General features: G+C 48.7%; 1 protein-coding gene and 1 pseudogene across 5 annotated transcripts in view; one reads left to right on the plus strand and one right to left on the minus strand.

The window, feature by feature from the left end:
- Positions 1-22,966, minus strand: part of CERS3 (ceramide synthase 3) — a 237,151-nt gene that overhangs the window by 103,945 nt on the left and 110,240 nt on the right. For 3 of the 5 annotated variants that reach the window (XM_073618371.1, XM_073618372.1, XM_073618370.1), the window contains one exon: positions 12,411-12,587. The exons of the other annotated variants lie outside the window; for them this stretch is intronic. In XM_073618371.1, the coding sequence (XP_073474472.1) occupies positions 12,411-12,577 (167 nt within the window). In that variant the 5' untranslated portion in view covers positions 12,578-12,587. The remainder of the gene's footprint in view (positions 1-12,410; positions 12,588-22,966) is intronic. 5 annotated transcript variants of the gene reach the window in all.
- LOC141135847 (U2 spliceosomal RNA) lies at positions 17,683-17,787 on the plus strand (annotated as a pseudogene).

Below are 22,966 nucleotides of genomic sequence, written 5' to 3' on the forward strand. Positions count from 1 at the left end.
ATAAATATCCCAAAAAAATATATAAAAAAACAAATTTTTTTTCCCTCAGTTTTGGCCGATACATATTCTTCTACATATTTTTGGTAAAAAAAAAAAAAAAACGCAATAAGCGTTTATTGATTGGTTTGTGCAAAAGTTATAGTGTCTACAAAACAGGGGATAGTTTTATGGCATTTTTATTAATATATATATTTTTTTACTAGTAATGGCGGCGATCAGCGATTTTTATTGTGACTGCGACATTATGGCGGACACATCGGACACTTTTGGCGCTATTTTGGGACCATTCGCATTTATACAGCGATCAGTGCGATTGAAAATGCATTGATTACTGTGTAAATGCGACTGGCAGGGAAGGGGTTAACCGGGAGGGGGCGCTGAAGGGGTTAAAAGGGGTTGTAAAGGTTCATTTTTTAAATTTTCTAAATAGCTTCCTTTAAGCGAGCGCATTGTTAGTTCACTTACCTGTTCCTTCCATTTCCCTTCTAAACGTTATTTTTCTTTGTCTGAATAACTCACTTCCTGTTCCTCCTGATGAAGACTGCCCCCGCCCCCCATCTGAGCCGTTCTGCCTGGGGGGGGTTAGACAGCGTGCTCGTCGATTCCCCCCCCCCCCCCCCCTCGGGATTACATCCCTACGTGGAGACGCTCGCTTAGTTCACAGGCATGGAGGCGGGGGAGGAGAGAGGATTTGTGCTGGGATGGGGGATTTGGGGAGGGGATAGAATCTGTGCTAGGAGGGGGGATTTGTGCTAGAAGGGGAAGTTTGAAGAGGAGACAATATGTACGAGGAGGAGAGGTTTTTATTTGGGGGGGTGGGGAGGATTTCTGCTAGGAGTGGGAAGGGGGGGTTACGTTGGAAGGGGGGGGGTGGGAGTGCATTTTTAGAGAGCATATTGGCTTGGGAAATGTATTTTGGGGAGGGAAGCGTGCAGACCAGTGCTGGATTTTTTTGGGAGGAGGGAGGGAGGATTTGTGTTGGGATGGGGGGGGGATTCGGGGAGCAGATAGAATCTGTGATAGGAGGAGAAATTTGAAGAGGAGACAATATGTACGAGGAGGAGAGGTTTTTATTTGGGGGGGATTTCTGCTAGGAGTGGGAAGGGGGGGTTACGTTGGGAGGGGGGGGGGGGGGAGTGCTTGCATTTTTAGAGAGCATATTGACTTTGAGGGGAAATGTATTTTTTTTTGGGGGGGGGGGGGGGGGGAGCGTGCAGATCAGTGCTGGATTTTTTTGGGAGGAGGAGGGGATTTTTGCTGAGACCCAATGCTCACGCTTTGCGGGGGTGGGGGGGTTCACTTCTTTGTCATCTCCGCCCTGAGCACTAGTTGACCTTGTCTGAGTACTGGAGGGGGCAGTAAAACCACAGCTCAACCGCCTGGTTTTACAATACCTCCCAACATTTTGAGATGGGAATGAGGGACCCCTACTAGCAAAACGCATGTAGGCATAGGACACGCCCCCTTGTCACACCCCCTTAAAGGAGAATTAACCTAAGAAAAAAGGTTAATGAAATCCACAAAGGCTTTTCTTTTTTTTTTACCACTACTATTCCTTTATATTGGCTTTTAAAATTTACAAATGCAGCAATTTAGAATTTGGAAGAAATGTTTAGCACTGGGAAACACTTTTTGAAAGATAAAAAGTGCATTTTATATACAATTATATGGATCAGACCAAAATGAGGGACAAATGAGGGGGGAGGGAGGGACAGCGGGATATTGCTTCAAATCAGGGACCGTCCCTCCAAATCCAGGGACCGTCCCTCCAAATCCACGGACCGTCCCTCCAAATCCACGGACAGTCCCTCCAAATCCAGCGACCGTCCCTCCAAATCCAGGGACCGTCCCTCCAAATCAGGGACAGTCCCTCCAAATCAGGGACCGTCCTACCAAATCAGGGACCATTGGGAACTATGGCTTTACTGACCCTTGGTTGCATGTGTAAATGAAGCCTAACAGGTAAAAGGAGTTTAAAAAAAAAAAAAAAAAAAAAAAGAAGAATACAAGGTGGGGGGAGTCCAGACCTGAGATGAGGGTGAGATCAGGTGACACGCTCCTGTGGGGGGGTGCAGACACATGTCAGCAGACCTCTGTTGGGTAAGGTGGGGGTGACATCAGAACGCTCAGATAACCTGTGCTGATTGCTCATGTTTCCTTTGGGATAAGAGACACTGGCAGCGCCCATCTCTCCCAATCTACTGCAAGTTTTATTTTTTTTGACAAGGCATCACCTCTCTCTCTGTAAATATTCTAAAAAAGGTCAGGTATAGGACTCAGCACACTGCATGTCTATTATAGCAGCTTTAATAAGTGGCACTTCTTGCTCCACACCCCGTGCTTCCGGATTGCCTGTGTCTGATCTGGTGAGCAGCACACGGAAGTCAGCTCTGACTCATGATACCCCATGAGACACGGCCGGAGGCTTCCAAATGCCAAGCCCTGTGTGCTGAGCGTGAAGACGACAAGCCGGTACAGAGTCCCAACACACAGAAATACCAGACAGCCCGCATACACAACCAGGACGATCCTCAGCTACAGAACGATCCGTCTTACCACCGCGTCTCCTTTCATACATAGCTCAGTGTTGAGGCAACATGGGGGGGGGGGGGGGGGGATCTGTTCCCACAGAAATCAGGTGATCATCTCCTCAACCTGATCATTTCGGTTACATAGGATGACAATCGTTACATATATAGTTACATAGTAGGTGAGGCCGAAAAAAGACACAAGTCCATCAAGTCCAACCTATGTGTGATTATATGTAACACATGGCACCCCGACTGATCGTTTATCAGGGTGACAATGGAAAGGTTGGATTGGACTCAGATTATTCAGATTATGATCATTTATTGCCTTAAAGCGGAACTTCAGTCATTTGTTTTTCATCTTTCCATCTATTAAATCTTCTGCCCTTGTTGTTTTAAAGTGATTGTAAAGGATCTTTTTTTTTTTTTTTTAAATAACAAACAGACGCAGACTGTGTGGAGGGAATGCAGATTAGGGAGGGAGAAAGGAAAAAACAGGAGAGGGCCAGGACAATCTCTGCTGCCAGGGAGACACAAAAGATTTAAAGTGATTGTAAACGTTCGCGTTTTTTTTTTTTTAATAACAAACATATACTTACCTCCACTGTGCAGCTCGTTTTGCACAGAGTGGCCCAAAACATCCTCTTCTGGGGTCCCTCGGCGGCTCTCGCGGTTCCTCCCCGCATCTGATAACCCCCCCTAGGAGAAGCGCTCTCCCAGGGGGGGGGTTACCTTGCGGGCGCGCTCCCGAGTTCAGCATTTGCATCCATAGACACGAATACCGGACTCGGCTCCGCCCCCCCGCCGTCCGCGTCATTGGATTTGATTGACAGCAGCGGGAGCCAGTGGCTGCGCTGCTATCAATCTATCCAATCAAGAGCCGGGACCCCGTGGAGAGAGGGACAGCGCGTCCCCGCTGATGAGATGAAGGGGCTCAGGTAAGTAAAACGGGGGGGGGGGGTTGGGGGTGGATGACTGCCAGGTAACCAAACAAGAAGTGGGCTGTATAAGGTATATACTGGCAGAAAAAAAAAATGTTTTGCTAACATTGCTAAAGTTAAAAGAGTTGTAAAAGTTCGTGTGTTTTCACCTTAATGCATAGGAGAAAGCACGAGGGTTTACAATCCCTTTAACTTTGGATAGTAAAACATTTTTTTTTTCTGCCAGTAAATCCCTTATACAGCCCACTTCCTGTTTCCTGTCTGGTCATTAGCCTAGGCTTTTGACATCATGCACAGCTCTCTCTCTCTTGTGAGAGTTTGCCAGGAAGGGAGGAGAGATGAATCATAAGAGGGCCAATGAGAGCTGCAGAGCTGGACGTGTGCCTCTGTGTGTCTGTGTAAATCCAGGAAGTGAACAGGCAGCAGCTACGGCTGCCCACAGTTAAAATGGCTGCAGCCAGACTCAGTGGAGGGAGATTTCTGCAGCGTATTTGGCAAGTATAGAATCACAGTATATAGAAAATAACATGCAAAGTGGTCGGAGGGAAGCTTCAGAATGGCAAAGGTGTTTTTATTATAAATTATGTTAGCAGACTGCAGTTCCTCTTTAAAGGCCAAGTTCACTCCCTCCAAATTCCAGCTCTCCTATGTACCAATATAGCATTAATATACTTCTCTTGCAAAAATAAAACTGCTTTCCATGAATACTACACACCCTTTCCTCGCTGTCTTTTTTTTTTTTTTTTTAACATCTATAAAAACACTTCTCCATTACTTCTGCCTCACTTCCTGGTCAGACATTTAGGTCATGACACAGGAAGGAGTTGACCAGCTGACCCTCATTAGCAGACACCCTCCATCATCTACCCTCAGCTGGTCAACTCCTTCCTGTGTCATGACCTAAAAGTCTGCCCAGGAAGTGAGGCAGAAGTAATGGAGAAGTGTTTTTAACCACTTGCCGACCAGCCACTGCAAATATACTGCGGCAGGGCGGCTTTATTGTGCGAATCGCCGTACCAGTACAGCGATTCGTGTGAGAGCTATAGCAGGCGGGCGCCCGCCGAAGCGCATGGCCGGCAGCCACCCGCGATCGCTCCCCAGAGAACGGAGATCTGCCAGTGTAAACAAAGCAGATCCCCGTTCTGACAGAGAGAGATCTGCTGTTCCTAGAGATCAGGAACAGCGATCTCTCTCTACTCCCCGTCAGTCCCCTCCCCACCACAATTAGAAACACCTCCCTAGGGACACACCTAACCCCTTGATCGCCCCCTAGTGTTAACCCCTTGCCTGCCAGTGACATTTATACCGTAATCAGTGGCTATTTTTAGCTCTGCTCGCCGTAATAATGTCACTGGTCCCAAAAAAGTGTCCGATCTGTCTGATCACCGCTAAGACACAGCAGTGGCGCCATTGGCTCCGGCGGCTGTCAATCAAAGTCAGTTAGCCAATCACAGAGGGGCGGGGCCGGAACGGCAGCTCCGTGTCTGAATGGACACACGGGGCTGCAGCTTGGCTTGGGTGCCCCCATAGCGAGCCGCTTGCTGTAGGGGCACTCAACAGGAGGGAGGAGCCAAGAGCAGTGAAGAGGGACCCGAGAAGAGGAAGATCGAGGCTGCTCTGTGCAAAACCAACTACACAGGGGAAGCAAGTATAACGTGTTTTTTTCTTTCTTTTTTTTTAATAAAAAAAGAGACTTTATAATCACTTTAAAGCATTCTATGCATTAAAAAAAAAAAAAGCCTTTTGTGTGCACCAACCCCCCTCAGCCCCCTTAATACTTACCTGAGCCCATCTCTATCCAGCGATGTGCATTAGTCCCTCAGCCGTCCAGGACTCTCCCTCCTGATTGGCCGAGACGCGGTAGCTGCGCCATTGGCTCCTGATGGTGTCAATCAAAGTTAGCCAATCAGGAGAGAGAGGGGGAGGGGCCGGGTTGGGCTGCAGCTCGGCTCGGGTGCCCCCCCCCCCCATAGCAAGCTGTTTGCTGTGGGGGTACTCAGCAGGAAGGAGGGGGCCAGGAGTGATGGCAAGGGACCCCAGAAAAGGAGGATTGGGGCTGCTCTGTGCAAAACCATTACACAGAGCAGGTAAGTATGACATGTTTGTTATTTCTAAAAAAAAAAAAAAAAAAGAAAAAAAAGAGACTTTAATATCACTTTAATGCTGTACACATGTAAACGTTCATTTACATGCACGTCAGTGTACTGAGCCACTCGGGGTCGATATTTAAGAATCAATTTGCGGTGCTGATAACACATGATTGATTTTACAATGAGTCATTCAATCGGCATCTTTTGGGAGGAGCTAGCGCTCCTTGTATGCATTACATTTTACAGGCCTCAGTTTCCCCATCAGGTCTGCTATGATGGCCGACGGGGAGGAGTGGACCTGATGGGACATAAAAGGGGTGGAGCCAGAATGTGGGTCTGAGCTCCAGCAGGGGGCGGTGTGATGCATGTTTCGGGACATCGCACTGCTTACTTTTTTATTTTTTTATTTATTCTTTTAAAACTTTATTTGAAGTTTTGCATAGTGACACTTCCTTTACGTCTCCACAGGGTAGCATGGTGCGTCGCGCAGCACCCTCCGGTGTGCTTTAGGAAAAGACGCGCTGCATTTTTCTACACTGGCAAAAAATCACAGCAATCTTGTGGTATGAACGGGGCACATAGAAAACAATTATTCTATTCAGTGCAGAAAAGTCACCCGCTCAGTCTGAATAAGCCCCTAAAAAGGGACACCAAACTCTGGTTTAAAAAGTTTGTATTCAAGAAGAATTAAAAACGTTCTTTTTTTTTCCATTTTGAATAGAGTAATGGAAGGTTATAATCCCCGTCAGTTTTTGTTTTTTTTTGCCATCTGTGACTCATTGGGGATATTTACCTTCACTTCCTGTCGCATTGTCAAAACAGGAAGTAATAGGAAATCCCTCCAAACTGGTTGTCACCAACTAGTGTCCCATTGGAAGATTTCCTCTCTATCCCTGTTCTGGGGACAACCCAAACGTTGGGATTTTCTTTTACTTTTGGAAATAACGGTCACCAAAACAAATAATGGGCATGAATCTCCCCAACGGGCACGCAGACAGCAATACAAAATAAAAAAAAAACCTGACAGGGGTTCTAATCCTTCTCCACTCTGCTCAAAACTAACAAAAACGTTTTGCCATTAGCTATACTTTAAGGTCTATTGCTCTCAGCCTCCTCCAAATCTACCAATTCCTTTTTGCTGACTTCCTGTTAGAGGGCGGCTACCTTCATTCTCTATGGTCCCCACTGTATGTAGGAATGTAGCCACTCCCTCCTGAGAGGGACTACGGGGGATGGGTCTCCAAACTTTGTAAACAGGGGGCGAGCTTACAGTCCTTCAGACTTCAGGAGGACTGGACTATGGCCAGTGGTAGAAGAAAAGCACATAGCGCCCATAGACAGTAGGACTAGTGCCCCATCATCCGTGTCAGTGGGGGGACTTGTGCCCCATCGTCGGTGTCAGTGGGAGGAATAGTGCCCCATCATTGGTGTCAGTGGGAGGAATAGTGCCCCATCATTGGTGTCAGTGGGAGGAATAGTGCCCCATCATTGGTGTCAGTGGGAGGAATAGTGCCCCATCATTGGTGTCAGTGGAAGGAATTGTACCCCATCATTGGTGTCAGTGGAAGGAATTGTGCCCCATCATTGGTGTCAGTGGAAGGAATTGTGCCCCATCATTGGTGTCAGTGGGAGGAATAGTGCCCCATCATTGGTGTCAGTGGGAGGAATAGTGCCCCATCATTGGTGTCAGTGGGAGGAATAGTACCCCATCATTTTCTATTCAAAATGAAAAAAAAAAATAAATAAATAAATAAATAATAATATATAAATATATATATATATATATATATATATATATATATATATTTATATATATTATTTTTTTTTTTTAAATTTTATGATTTAAAACATTATTTTAAAGAGGAGTTCTGCCCACTCCCCCCACCGCTTTGTCAATGGGCTGGCTGTGGGCACCGGCAGGGGGGGGGGGGGGAGTGGGCAGAACTCCTCTTTAAAATAATGTTTTAAATCATAAAATTAAAAAAAAAAAAAAGAAAAAAAAAAAAAAAAAAAAGTTACACCCAAGCACATAAAATCCCCCCCCCCAAAAAAAAATGTTAGAGGCACCCCCCCCCCCCCACACCAATTACGATACACATTACATATGGCTGTGCATGCTGGAGTGAGAGCAATAATTCTAGCACCAGACCTCCTCCATAAAGCTAAACTGATGACCTATATTTGGGGTGGGGGGGGGGGGGGGATTCAAAGCGTCGCCCATCGAAAACATAGTCAAGCAGAAAGAAAATTCCCCTAATGGTGGACTTTAAAGGCACATGTGGAAAAACATAGGGAAGATATGTAGTATATAAACAGTAATTTATTCATTTCAAAAACATCATAAAAGCATCAATAAACAATATAGCAAACATTGAAAGGAATGCGATTCATGCACTTGTACATATATAGGATATTGGTACCAATGTACTTGCACCCGACGCGTTTCGGAGTTGTTTAGCCTCCATCTTCAGGGGTGGATGTAAGTTTAACAGAGGTTTATTGGCACTATGTAAGCGGACTTCGCATTCCAGAACAGTTTAAAAAAGAAAGGCGCTGACACTGTCTGCCTATCCAGCGTATTCCCGATTGTGATAAGTAAAGGTTGATTAACGTGTCCAAGATGTTATTACTTCATGCGTAGCAAATGAAGATTTAACTAGGTATAGATATATGTAGATGATTTAGTTCCTCAAAAATTAAAGGAAGGGCCCAGAGATGTAGGGAATAGAGAAGTACTTTTTCTTCTTCACTGATGGGCATGGATTGGCACAGATTGGCCCTGCTGAGGCTGCACTGATGGGCACTGATGAGTTTGCAATAACAGGCATCACTGATAGGCACTGACTGGCACAGTTTGGCAGCACTGGTGGGCACAGATTGGCATTGATGATGCTGCACTGATGAGGCAGCACTGGTGCGCAGATTGGCATTGATGATGCTGCACTGATGGGCGCAGATTGGCAGCACTGGTGGGCACTGATGAGGCAGCACTGATCTGTGGCACTGATGAAGCTGCACTAACAGGCAATGATTGGCACAGATTAGCAAAGTTTGGCAGCACTGGTGGGCACAGATTGGCACTAATGATGCTGCACTGATGGGCACTGATGAGGCGGCACTGGTGGGCACAGATTGGCAGAACTGGTGGGCACTGAGGCAGCACAGATGGGGCTGCACTAATATGCAGCACTGATAGGCACTGATTAGCACAGTTTGGCAGCACTGATGGGCACAGATTGGCATTGGTGAGGCTGCACTGATAGGCTGCAATGATGAGCACTGGCACAGACTGGCAGCACTGGTGGGCACTGTTGGGGCTGCACTGATAATCAGGATGCCAATTTTAGGGGCAGATGTCTCCTGTGTGGATTGCCGCTTACCGGCTCTCCTCTCCTCACATGTTGTCAGTGTGAGGAAAAAAATGCCCATAACTGGCAAATCCTGTTTACATTGTGATCAGCTGTGATTGGACACCGCTGATCATGTGGTAAAGAGCCGCCGTGATTGGCTCTTTACCCCCATCTGTGATCAGCTGATTACAGGTCACTGCCGATGTGTGCAGCAGGGGGCGTGCCCGGGAGGATGTCACATGACGGCCTCCCAGTAAAGGGCGCCTGCGCAGTAACCATCATTCGGCTATAGTGCGGTCACAAAGGGGTTAAGGAGAAATGGGTAATTTATCGCATTTGTGCGCCTTAAAATGAACTTTTGTGCGTTTTTTTTTTTGTGTGTTACCTTTGCGGTAATATTGTGCGTGCTTTAGGATTGTAAGCTCCTAGATCAAGGCCCTCCTATTCCTTCTGTATTGAAATCTATTGTAATTGTACCGCCCCCCCCCCCTTTGTATTGTAAAGTGCTGCGCCAACTGTTGGCGCTATATCCATCCCGTATAAAGTTGGTGCGACTGCTATTTTATTCTCTAGGGTCTAGTCAGATAATACATCATGTTTTGGGGGTTTTATGTCATCTTCAGGCCTAAAATTTTTTTTTTTTTTGCTTGCACACATGCTTAAAAAAAATTTAAGGCCCCTGGCAGTGAAAGGGTTAATCCTCTCAACTCTGACCATCGCAGTGCGTTTGCGGCCCCCAAAGCGCACGGTACCGGTGTGATTTTTAAAATGTATTTTCGAAGTCGTGCCCGCTGTACTTCTTGTGCGTTTGTCCGCCCTTTCGGGAATCCAAAAGTGAAAACGTGCAAAAAAAAAAAAAAATGTGCGCCCCCCTCAGCCTCATACAGGGGATTGTACACAGAAATGATGATGTGTATAGTGGGCAGATCTGTCGGGGACACGCCGCGGGTGGAGTGCAGACGGGTCTAGAGGGCCTTCAACAGTTAAAATGTATCTAGGGAGGGTGGTATAGAGCCCCCCATAGAAGGTGACAGCAGAGCCCCCCAGAGGGTGACGGCATAGAGCCCCCCACCCCCATAGGGTGACCCTGGGTGACAGCATAGCGTCCCCCCATAGGGTAATGGCATAGAGCCCCCCAAGGGTGACGGCACAGTGCTCCCTAGACCCCGGAGTGACAGCAGAGCCCCGCACAGAGGGCGACAGCAGAGCGCCCCCCAGAGAGTGACAGCAAAGAGCCCCCCAGAGAGGGTGACAGCAGAGCGCCCCCCAGAGAGTGACAGCAAAGAGCCCCCCAGAGAGGGTGACAGCAGAGCGCCCCCAGAGGGTGACAGCAAAGAGCCCCCCAGAGAGGGTGACAGCAGAGCGCCCCCCACAGAGGGTGACAGCAGAGCGCCCCCCACAGAGGGTGACAGCAGAGAGCCCCCCAGAGAGTGACAGCAAAGAGCCCCCCACAGAGGGCGACAGCAGAGCGCCCCCCACAGAGGGTGACAGCAGAGCGCCCCCCAGAGAGTGACAGCAAAGAGCCCCCCAGAGAGGGTGACAGCAGAGCGCCCCCAGAGGGTGACAGCAAAGAGCCCCCCACAGAGGGCGACAGCAGAGCGCCCCCAACAGAGGGCGACAGCAGAGCGCCCCCAACAGAGGGTGACAGCAGAGCGCCCCCCAGAGAGTGACAGCAAAGAGCCCCCCACAGAGGGCGACAGCAGAGCGCCCCCCAGAGAGTGACAGCAAAGAGCCCCCCACAGAGGGCGACAGCAGAGCGCCCCCCAGAGAGTGACAGCAAAGAGCCCCCCAGAGAGTGACAGCAGAGCGCCCCCCAGAGAGTGACAGCAAAAAGCCCCCCAGAGAGTGACAGCAAAAAGCCCCCCAGAGAGGGTGACAGCAGAGCGCCCCCAGAGGGTGACAGCAAAGAGCCCCCCACAGAGGGTGACAGCAGAGCGCCCCCCAGAGAGTGACAGCAAAGAGCCCCCCAGAGAGGGTGACAGCAGAGCGCCCCCCACAGAGGGTGACAGCAAAGGGCCCCCAACAGAGGGTGACAACAGAGCGCCCCCAACAGAGGGTGACAGCAGAGCGCCCCCCAGAGAGTGACAGCAAAGAGCCCCCAACAGAGGGTGACAGCAGAGCGCCCCCCAGAGAGTGACAGCAAAGAGCCCCCAACAGAGGGTGACAGCAGAGCGCCCCCCAGAGAGTGACAGCAAAGAGCCCCCCACAGAGGGTGACAGCAAAGGGCCCCCAACAGAGGGTGACAGCACAATGCTCCCTAGACCCCGGGGTGACAGCAGAGCGCCCCCAGAGGGTGACAGCAAAGAGCCCCCCACAGAGGGTGACAGCAGAGCGCCCCCCAGAGAGTGACAGCAAAGAGCCCCCCAGAGAGGGTGACAGCAGAGCGCCCCCCAGACAGTGACAGCAAAGAGCCCCCAACAGAGGGTGACAGCAGAGCGCCCCCCAGAGAGTGACAGCAAAGAGCCCCCAACAGAGGGTGACAGCAGAGCGCCCCCCAGAGAGTGACAGCAAAGAGCCCCCAACAGAGGGTGACAGCAGAGCGCCCCCCAGAGAGTGACAGCAAAGAGCCCCCCAGAGAGGGTGACAGCAAAGGGCCCCAACAGAGGGTGACAGCACAATGCTCCCTAGACCCCGGGGTGACAGCAGAGCGCCCCCCAGAGTGTGGCCCCCGGGGAGAGTGAAGGGCCCCGGGGGAGGGGGTGAAGGGCCCGGGGGGGAGGGTGAAGGGCCCGGGGGGGGGTGAAGGGCCCGGGGGGGGGTGAAGGGCCCGGGGGGGGGTGAAGGGCCCGGGGGGGGGTGAAGGGCCCCGGGGGGGGGGTGAAGGGCCCGGGGGGGAGGGTGAAGGGCCCGGGGGGGGGGGTGAAGGGCCCGGGGGGAGGGTGAAGGGCCCGGGGGGGGTGAAGGGCCCCGGGGGGGGGGGGGTGAAGGGCCCCGGGGGGGGGGTGAAGGGCCCGGGGGGGGGAGGGTGAAGGGCCCGGGGGGGGGTGAAGGGCCCCGGGGGGGGGGTGAAGGGCCCGGGGGGGAGGGTGAAGGGCCCGGGGGGGGGGGGTGAAGGGCCCGGGGGGGGGTGAAGGGCCCCGGGGGGGGGGGGTGAAGGGCCCCGGGGGGGGGGGGTGAAGGGCCCGGGGGGGGGGGGGTGAAGGGCCCGGGGGGGGGGAGGGTGAAGGGCCCGGGGGGGGGTGAAGGGCCCCGGGGGGGGGGTGAAGGGCCCCGGGGGGAGGGGGTGAAGGGCCCGGACTGAGTGGAGAACACACAAGGCTCCTGCAAACAACATGAAATGTCCCAGAAATCCGTCCCTATGGGGACACGTGTCACCGGAGACATCCCATAATAGGGGGGGAGGGAATGGCACCAACATACGCCGTGTCCCCCTCACACACTGCAAGATCAACAAGTGCCCGGACTGAGGATGGGGGAGGAGGGGGGGAGAGGAGACTTACCTCTGGTAGAAGAGGGTGGGGGAGGGAGAGGAGACTTACCGGGGGAGGAGAGGAGACTTACCTCTCATAGAAGAGTCTGAGGAGGAGGAAGGCCAGGGCCAGCGGGAGGGTGACATAGAGCTGGGCGGGGGACACGGCTCCGGTCCCCTCATCGTTCTCCAGATCCTTCCATGTATAATTACACGGCAACCAGATCCGATCCCACCAGAACCAATCCGACACCGACATCACCACCGACCTGAGGAGGAGAGAGGAGAGGAGTGTGTGAGGAGAGGAGGCCGGGGGGAGGGGAGAGGAGAGGAGGGAGGAGGAGGGGGGAAGTGATGTCTGACAGAGAGAGAGAGAGAGAGACTTCTACACTCCTCTCCTCACCACTGACACCCAGAGACAGGGGGAGGGGAGGAGACGAGACTCACTGACTTCTCTGATGTTTCTTTTCTTTTTTGTATTAATTCAACTTTATAAAGAGGAAAGAGCCGAGAAATGATGGAGAAAATAGATGAAGGAGAGGAGAGATGACAGAGAAGAGGAGAGAGATGACAGAGAAGAGGGGAGAGATGACAGAGTAGAGGGGAGAGATGACAGAGAAGAGAGGAGAGATGACAGAGAAGAGAGGAGAGATGACAGAGAAGAGGGGAGAGATGACAGAGTAGAGGGGAGAGATGACAGAGAAGAGAGGAGAGATGACAGAGAAGAGAGGAGAGATGACAGAGAAGAGGGGAGAGATGACAGAGGAGAGATGACAGAGAAGAGGGGAGAGATGACAGAGAAGAGGGGAGAGATGACAGAGAAGAGAGGAGAGATGACAGAGGAGAGATGACAGAGAAGAGGGGAGAGATGACAGAGAAGAGAGGAGAGATGACAGAGTAGAGGGGAGAGATGACAGAGAAGAGAGGAGAGATGACAGAGAAGAGAGGAGAGATGACAGAGGAGAGATGACAGAGAAGAGGGGAGAGATGACAGAGGAGAGATGACAGAGAAGAGAGGAGAGATGACAGAGGAGAGATGACAGAGAAGAGAGGAGAGATGACAGAGAAGAGAGGAGAGATGACAGAGAAGAGAGGAGAGATGACAGAGGAGAGATGACAGAGAAGAGGGGAGAGATGACAGAGGAGAGATGACAGAGAAGAGAGGAGAGATGACAGAGGAGAGATGACAGAGAAGAGGGGAGAGATGACTGAGAAGAGAGGAGAGATGACAGAGGAGAGATGACAGAGAAGAGGGGAGAGATGACAGAGAAGAGAGGAGAGATGACAGAGAAGAGGAGAGAGATGACAGAGAAGAGAGGAGAGATGACAGAGAAGAGAGGAGAGATGACAGAGAAGAGAGGAGAGATGACAGAGAAGAGAGGAGAGATGACAGAGAAGAGAGGAGAGATGACAGAGAAGAGAGGAGAGATGACAGAGAAGAGAGGAGAGATGGCAGAGAAGAGAGGAGAGATGACAGAGAAAAGGAGAGAGATGACAGAGAAGAGGGGAGAGATGACAGAGAAGAGGGGAGAGATGACAGAGAAGAGGGGAGAGATGACAGAGAAGAGGGGAGAGATGACAGGGGAGAGATGACAGAGAAGAGATGATAGAGAAGAGAGGAGAGATGACAGAGAAGAGAGGAGAGATGACAGAGAAGAGGGGAGAGATGACAGAGAAGAGAGGAGAGATGACAGAGAAGAGAGGAGAGATGACAGAGAAGAGAGGAGAGATGACAGAGAAGAGGGGAGAGAGACAACAGGGAAGAGGGGAGAGATGACAGAGAAGAGGGGAGAGATGACAGAGAAGAGGGGAGAGAGACAACAGAGAAGAGGGGAGAGATGACAGAGAAGAGAGGAGAGATGACAGAGAAGAGAGGAGAGATGACAGAGAAGAGAGGAGAGAGAGGACGGAGAAGAGGAGAGAGATGACAGAGAAGAGAGGAGAGAGACAACAGAGAAGAGGGGAGAGATGACAGAGAAGAGGGGAGAGATGACAGAGAAGAGAGGAGAGATGACAGAGAAGAGAGGAGAGATGACAGAGAAGAGGGGAGAGATGACAGAGAAGAGGGGAGAGATGACAGAGAAGAGGGGAGAGATGACAGAGAAGAGGGGAGAGATGACAGAGAAGAGGGGAGAGATGACAGAGAAGAGAGGAGAGATGACAGAGAAGAGGGGAGAGATGACAGAGAAGAGAGGAGAGATGACAGAGAAGAGAGGAGAGATGACAGAGGAGAGATGACAGAGAAGAGGGGAGAGATGACAGAGAAGAGAGGAGAGATGACAGAGGAGAGATGACAGAGAAGAGGGGAGAGATGACAGAGAAGAGATGAGAGATGACAGAGAAGAGAGGAGAGATGACAGAGAAGAGAGGAGAGATGACAGAGAAGAGAGGAGAGATGACAGAGAAGAGAGGAGAGATGACAGAGGAGAGATGACAGAGAAGAGGGGAGAGATGACAGAGGAGAGATGACAGAGAAGAGAGGAGAGATGACAGAGGAGAGATGACAGAGAAGAGGGGAGAGATGACAGAGAAGAGAGGAGAGATGACAGAGAAGAGAGGAGAGATGACAGAGGAGAGATGACAGAGAAGAGGGGAGAGATGACAGAGGAGAGATGACAGAGAAGAGAGGAGAGATGACAGAGGAGAGATGACAGAGAAGAGGGGAGAGATGACTGAGAAGAGAGGAGAGATGACAGAGGAGAGATGACAGAGAAGAGGGGAGAGATGACAGAGAAGAGAGGAGAGATGACAGAGAAGAGGGGAGAGATGACAGAGAAGAGGGGAGAGATGACAGAGGAGAGATGACAGAGAAGAGAGGAGAGATGACAGAGGAGAGATGACAGAGAAGAGGGGAGAGATGACTGAGAAGAGAGGAGAGATGACAGAGGAGAGATGACAGAGAAGAGAGGAGAGATGACAGAGAAGAGGGGAGAGATGACAGAGAAGAGGGGAGAGATGACAGGGGAGAGATGACAGAGAAGAGAGGAGAGATGACAAAGGAGAGATGACAGAGAAGAGAGGAGAGATGACAGAGAAGAGAGGAGAGATGACAGAGGAGAGATGACAGAGAAGAGAGGAGAGATGACAGAGAAGAGAGGAGAGATGACAGAGAAGAGAGGAGAGATGACAGAGAAGAGGAGAGAGATGACAGAGAAGAGGAGAGAGATGACAGAGAAGAGGGGAGAGATGACAGAGAAGAGGGGAGAGATGACAGAGAAGAGAGGAGAGATGACAGAGAAGAGAGGAGAGATGACAGAGAAGAGAGGAGAGATGACAGAGAAGAGAGGAGAGATGACAGAGAAGAGAGGAGAGATGACAGAGAAGAGAGGAGAGATGACAGAGAAGAGAGGAGAGATGACAGAGAAGAGGGGAGAGATGACAGAGAAGAGAGGAGAGATGACAGAGAAGAGAGGAGAGATGACAGAGAAGAGAGGAGAGATGACAGAGAAGAGGGGAGAGATGACAGAGAAGAGAGGAGAGATGACAGAGAAGAGAGGAGAGATGACAGAGAAGAGAGGAGAGATGACAGAGAAGAGGAGAGAGAGGACAGAGAAGAGGAGAGAGATGACAGAGAAGAGGGGAGAGATGACAGAGAAGAGAGGAGGGAGACAACAGAGAAGAGGGGAGAGATGACGGAGAAGAGGGGAGAGATGACGGAGAAGAGGGGAGAGATGACGGAGAAGAGGGGAGAGATGACGGAGAAGAGGGGAGAGATGACGGAGAAGAGGGGAGAGATGACGGAGAAGAGGGGAGAGATGACGGAGAAGAGGGGAGAGATGACGGAGAAGAGAGGAGAGATGACGGAGAAGAGAGGAGAGATGACAGAGAAGAGAGGAGAGATCACAGAGAAGAGAGGAGAGATGACAGAGAAGAGGGGAGAGATGACAGAGAAGAGAGGAGAGATGACAGAGAAGAGAGGAGAGATGACAGAGAAGAGAGGAGAGATGACAGAGAAGAGGGGAGAGATGACAGAGAAGAGGGGAGAGATGACAGAGAAGAGGGGAGAGATGACAGAGAAGAGGGGAGAGATGACAGAGAAGAGGGGAGAGATGACAGAGAAGAGGGGAGAGATGACAGAGAAGAGGGGAGGGATGACGGAGAAGAGGGGAGAGATGACGGAGAAGAGAGGAGAGATGACGGAGAAGAGGGGAGAGATGACGGAGAAGAGGGGAGAGATGACGGAGAAGAGGGGAGAGATGACGGAGAAGAGGGGAGAGATGACGGAGAAGAGGGGAGAGATGACGGAGAAGAGGGGAGAGATGACGGAGAAGAGGGGAGAGATGACGGAGAAGAGGGGAGAGATGACGGAGAAGAGAGGAGAGATGACGGAGAAGAGAGGAGAGATGACAGAGAAGAGAGGAGAGATCACAGAGAAGAGAGGAGAGATGACAGAGAAGAGGGGAGAGATGACAGAGAAGAGAGGAGAGATGACAGAGAAGAGAGGAGAGATGACAGGGAAGAGAGGAGAGATGACAGAGGAGAGATGACAGAGAAGAGAGGAGAGATGACAGAGAAGAGGGGAGAGATGACAGAGAAGAGGGGAGAGATGACAGAGAAGAGGGGAGAGATGACAGAGAAGAGGGGAGAGATGACAGAGAAGAGGGGAGAGATGACAGAGAAGAGGGGAGAGATGACAGAGAAGAGGGGAGGGATGACGGAGAAGAGGGGAGAGATGACAGAGAAGAGAGGAGAGATGACAGAGAAAAAGACAGGAGGGTTGAGGGATGACAGAGAAGAGAGGGAATAGACAGATGACAGAGAGGAGGGATGACAGAGAGAAAGATGATGTAACAAGTGAGATGAAAGCTGACAGAGAGAAGACAAGTGAAGAAATCTAGGATTGTTTAATGTATTTGTGTTTCTCATGATTTCCCATCACACAATATAAATTCTCCTTCCCCCGGAGATCTCACATATGTGGATGTTTTTTGTTCTTCTTTGTAGTACAGCCCAGAAACATTTTCCTTTTTTACCTAGAGGACACTGAATTTAAAAAAGTTTTTTTTTTTTAATCCTACCTAAAATACAGGGAACTTGACCTGTGACCCCGAACTTTGACCCGGTCTTTGCCTCTTAAAGTGATTGTAAAGCTTCAATTATTAAAAAAAAAAAAACACCCAACAAACGTTTCATACTTACCTCCACTGTGCAGCTCGTTTTGCACAGAGTGGCCCCGAACCTCCTCTTCTGGGGTCCCTCGGCGGCTCTCGCGGCTCCTCCCCACATCAGATAACCCCCCTAGGAGAAGCTCTCTTCCCGAGGGGGGTTACCTTGCAGGCTCGCTCCCGAGTCCAGCATTTGCATCCATAGCCGCTGAATGTAGGACTCGGCCCCGCCCCCCGGCGCCCGCATCATTGGATTTAATTCGCTTCTCGGCCTTTCGGCTAAGATCAAGTGTAGTATCTGTTCTTATCAGTTGCCAGAGGAGGCGCTGTGCTGCTCCCATTGGGGAGGGCAGGCAAATCCAATGGCGTCATCACACCTGGAAGGGCGGTTTCGGGTAGTGACCACGCCGTGCTGCCCGACAGATACTGGGGGCCGGCCCATGGTCGAGTCTGAGCCGTCCGGAAAGGTGCTTGCTGATGAGGATGGGTGCTGCATTGGGTCCGGCAAGAGGGTCGGGTCCCTGGTCTTCTGGCCTAGATTGGGGTAGTTCTAGCTCCGGAAAGGTTTTTCGGGAGAGAACACCGGTACCTCCTTTTGAGGGGGGGGGGGGGTTAGTACCTCCCGAGTGTAGTTAGGTAGGAGTGATGGGAGTGACGGTTGAGCCTGATGGTAAGGGCTCTCCCTAAGCTCTCAGAACTTCAGGCCTCCCTGCCTGGGGTGGGGGGCTGCTCTGGCAGAAGTAGGGGGCTGCTCTGGCAGAAGTAGGGGGCTGCTCTGGCAGAAGTAGGGGGCTGCTCTGGCAGAAGTAGGGGGCTGCTCTGGTCTGGGCTGTTGGTTAGGGTTGGGATGAAAGGCCTGTGGTGAATGTGCCCCTAAAGTGGCAGTTCAGGGGGGTGCCAGACAATCACTGTGAGTGAGGGTCACTTCGATTTTTTGCACCCTGGTCACTTTACCATACACACGTTTTTCACACCTGCCTCTAGGGCCGAGCCTTTTGGCAAGGACCAGGGGAGATTTTTATGCCTGGCCATTGTACTGCACAATGGTCACTTCTCCCACTTCCTTCTCCCCACTTTCCTATTTATTTTGAACCCGTCTTTGTCACTTTTTTGTACATTTTTGTTTGGTGTGTACACGTTTTGTCACAGTGTGATGAGTAGGGTGTGGGTCCTCGGGGCCTACCCTGAAAGTCTTGGGATGGGGGTGGACATGGCCTTTTGGCTTGGTTTTCCCTCCCTCATGGGGTCTCCTACTGAGTACTTGGGTGGGTCTGTTTCGGCAGACCCTCCAGAGAAAGGGGTCCGTCTGGTTTCGGCCAGATGGACCTAGTGAGTACCTCAGTCCCCGTCTGGAGCCTAACGCCCTGGGGGGATCAGGGTAAGGTCCTTCCTAGTGGAGGGCAGTGTAAGACCCGTTGCACGTTTTGTGTTTCACTCTTTATGTGTGCGCCGCTCGGCCCCGTGCGTATGGCGGCCGTTCGGCCCCGTGTGTATGGCGGCCGTTCGGCCCCTTGTGTATAGCGGCCATTCGGCCCCGTGTGTATGGCGGCCTTTCACCCCGCGTGTATGGCGGCCGTTCGGCCAGCTTCTGTCCGACGAGCATGCAGCGCTTTCAGCCAATGGAAAAGCAGGGATAAGAAACAAAGAGATCTGTTAGTAAAAAGCAGCCCACTGTAAACACACAAACACAGGTTGGGAACACATTTAACTCTTTGATCGCCCCTGATGTTAACCCCTTCCCAGCCAGTGTCTTTTTTTTTTTAACAACAAGGTTAGTCTTTATTTGAGTAAGAATGAAGTGTAGCACATTACAATCAGCCAGTGTCTTTAGTACAGTGACAGTGCATAGTATTAGCACTGATCACTGTATTAATGTCACTGGAGAAGACCCAACCCCCCCCCCCTCCAGCATCAGTTAGTGCCAGATTGGCTGCCACAATATCGTTGTCCCGCTGATTACCATTAGTAGTATAAAGAACAAAAAATAATAAAAATTCCAGTATATCCCATAGTTTGTAGGTGCTATAACTTTCACGCAAACCAATCTTTGTACACTTATTGTGATTTTTTTTGTTTTTGTTTTTATCAAAGATAAGTGGCAGAATACATTTTGGCCAAATATTTTTCAAAATTGTCGCTCTTTTTTTTTGTTTATATTGCAAAAGATAAAAAAAAAAAAAAAAAAAAAAAAAAACACAGGTGTGATCAAATACCACCAAATGAAATCTCTATTTGTGGGGGGGGGGAAATGACAGATTTCGTTTGGGTACATCGCAATTACTAGTTAAAATAGCGCAGTGCCAAATAGCAAAAAATGCCCTGGTCTTGAAGGGGGGGGGGGGGTAAAACCTTCCGGAGCTGAAGTGGTTAATGCACCACAGTGGAGGGATGTCATACAAATAGAATTCCAGGCAAAACCCAACTTGTCCTAAAAATGCTCTCCTCCCCCTCCTCTTAACCCCTTTTGCCTGTAAAGCAAATCTTAATGCCCAAGCCCAATTTTGCAACTTTGACATGTGTTAGTAAAACCGTACATATCACCACAACTTCTTCAGGTGGATTATACCGGGGTTTTTTCTAAACAAATTTGGCTTTTATTTGGTGATAAATAGTAATAGATATTTCCTGTTTTTTATTATTATCATCATCATCATCATGATGATTTTTTATTTATTTATTTTTTTTAATGGTCTATTTTTTGCTACTACCATAACCTACCAAAGACCAAGCCAAAATAAATTCTCCTGCCCTGGACAACCGCAGCGATACCACATATGTGTATGTTAGTTGTTGTTTTTACCCGTAGTACAGCCCAGAAACAATAGTGCGCATTTTGTTTTTCTTTTTTTTTTTTTTTTTATCCTACCCCCAGAAGATTTACCCCCCTTCATGACCAGGCCATTTTTTGCGATATGGCACTGTGCTATTTTAACTGACAATTGCGTGGTCGTGTGACGCTGTACCCAAAAAAAAATTGATGTCCTTTTTTTTTTTTTTTTTTCCCCCGCATTCTTTTGGTGGTATTTGATCACCTCTTCGGTTTTTAATTTTTGTGCTATAAACAAAAAAAGACAGACAATTTGGGGGGAAAAAAACCTATATTTTTTACTTTCTGCTATACAACATATCCAATAATAAAAAAAAAAAAAAATGTAAAGGTCTGTGTTGTTTATTTGTGTATGTTTATTTTATTTATTTATATATATTTTTTCTCTTCTCTTATTATTTTATTTTTATTTTATTTTTTTTTATTTTTTTGGGGGGCAGTTATCTGCTCACGAAGAACACTCGATAGCACAAAGTAGTCATTTATGGAAGAACAGGTAAAAATACCCATCTATATTCATCTCATTTCTAGTTTATATGAATTGTTCTATAGGACTGATATAAGCTCTGTTTTAACAATAATATAAAGATATATGGGGATATTCTATCCTTGTGCTGTGAGTGGAACTTTTGCAAAATACTTAATAAAATGTAATTATTTGAAAAAAAAAAAAAAGGGACCGGAAGATTTTCCCCCTTAATGACCAGGCCATTTTTTGCGATACGGCAATGTGTTATTTAAACTGACAATTGCGCGGTCGTGCGACACTGTACCCAAAAAACAAAACAAAAATGTATGTCCTTTTTTTTCCCCCCACAAATAGAGCTTTCTTTTGGTGGTATTTGATCACCACTGTGGTTTTTATTTTTTGTGCTATAAACAAAAAAAGACCAACAATTTTGGGGGAAAAAAAACACAATATTTTTTACTTTCTGCTATAAAACATAGCCAATAAAAAAAAAAAAATGTAAAAAAAATTGAATTTCTTCATAAATTTATGCCAATATGTAATCTGCTACATGTTTTGGTAAAAAAAAAAATCCCAATAAGCGTATACTGATTGGTTTGCGCAAAAGTTATAGCGTCTACAAACTATGGGATATTTTTATATTTTTTTATTGTTTTTATTAGTAATGGCGGAGATCGGCCTTTTTTAGCGGGACTGTGACATTGCGTCAGACAAATCTGACACTAAGTGACACCGATACAGTGATCAGTGCTAAAAAAAAAAAAATATATATATGCACTGTCACTGTATAAATTACACTGGCTGGGAAAGGATTTGTGCAAAAAGTTCTAGTGTCTACAAACTATGGGATAGATTTATGGATTTTTTTTTTTCTACTAGTAATGGTGGCGATCTGTGACTTATAGCGGGACTGCGACATTGCAGCGGACAAATCGGACACTAAGGCAGGCCATACATGGGTCGAATTTCGAAAGGATTTTCTTTCGAAAATCTTATCTAAGAATTTTCGTTCGTATTTTGCACCATTAGTGGGGCTGCAGCAACAGCCGATTGTGGCGCTGCCATCGAACTTGAGTAATCGGACATGTTGCAAATTTTTTGAAAAACGAACGATTTTCTAATCAATGATGGGAGAATCGTGCGAGAAATGTAAAATCGAAAAAGAAATGCGCATGTGCAAGAAAAGAAAAGAAGATTCCCGGCCACGAAAATTCTTTTCTGTAGCAACAGGAGGTGAAATTGAAGACTTGGTTGGCCAAAATTCGAAATCAATGGTGGCGCCATCGGATCACAAAACGCACAGACATTTTCTGATTTTCAAAAGAAAAAAAGAATAAAATCCGACCCATGTATGGCCAGCCTAAGTGACACTTTTTGGGGACAAGTGACACCAATACAGTGATCAGTGCGAAAAAAAATATGCACTGTCACTGTACTAATGACACTGGCTGGAAAGGGGTTAACATCAGTGGCAATCAAAGTGTTAAATGTCTTCCCAGGGTGTTTACACTCACTGTGGGGGAGGTGCTTTAACTGGGGGAAGACAGAGATCCATGTTCCTTGCTTAACAGAAACACAGGATCTCTGTCTTCCCCTACCAACAGAACGTTATTCTGCCTCTGTCGGGAACGATTGCCGGGTCCCCCGCGAACATGGGGTCCGACCTGCTGACTGGCTCCTGCTGCGTCCAATCACAGCGAGAGCAAGTTGCCGGCGTCGCGTGTGCACAGCCGCAGACCCAGAAGTGCAAAATCGTACCTGTATGTGATTTTGCGCAGAGGAGCCGCCGCCCCGCAGTAAATGTACGCAGGGCGGTTAGCAAGAAGTTACATTAAAAAAAAAAAAAAAATCCTGCGCAAAAAATCCTGTCCCTGACCCAAACACTAACCCTGGCACTGACCTAGATCAAACCTTGATCTAGGTATTTTTTTATTTATTTATTTAACCACTTGCCGACCAGCCGCCGTCATTTTACTGCAGTCCCAATTAAAAATGTCACAGTCCCAGTTAAAAAAAAAAAAAATAAATAAAAATGCTATCCCCTATTTTGTAGACGCTATAACTTTTGTTTTTTACCAAAAATATATAGAAGAATACATATCGGCCTAAAATTTGCTTTTTTGAAAAAAAAAATATTTATTTATATATATAGTTATTATAGCAAAAAGTACAAAATATTATGTTTTTTTTTCAAAATTGTCGGTCTTTTTTTGTTTATAGCGCAAAAGATAAAAATCGCAGAGGCGA

Source organism: Aquarana catesbeiana, linkage group LG03 (genome assembly GCF_042186555.1).
Source record: "Aquarana catesbeiana isolate 2022-GZ linkage group LG03, ASM4218655v1, whole genome shotgun sequence".
Lineage (NCBI taxonomy): Eukaryota > Metazoa > Chordata > Amphibia > Anura > Ranidae > Aquarana > Aquarana catesbeiana.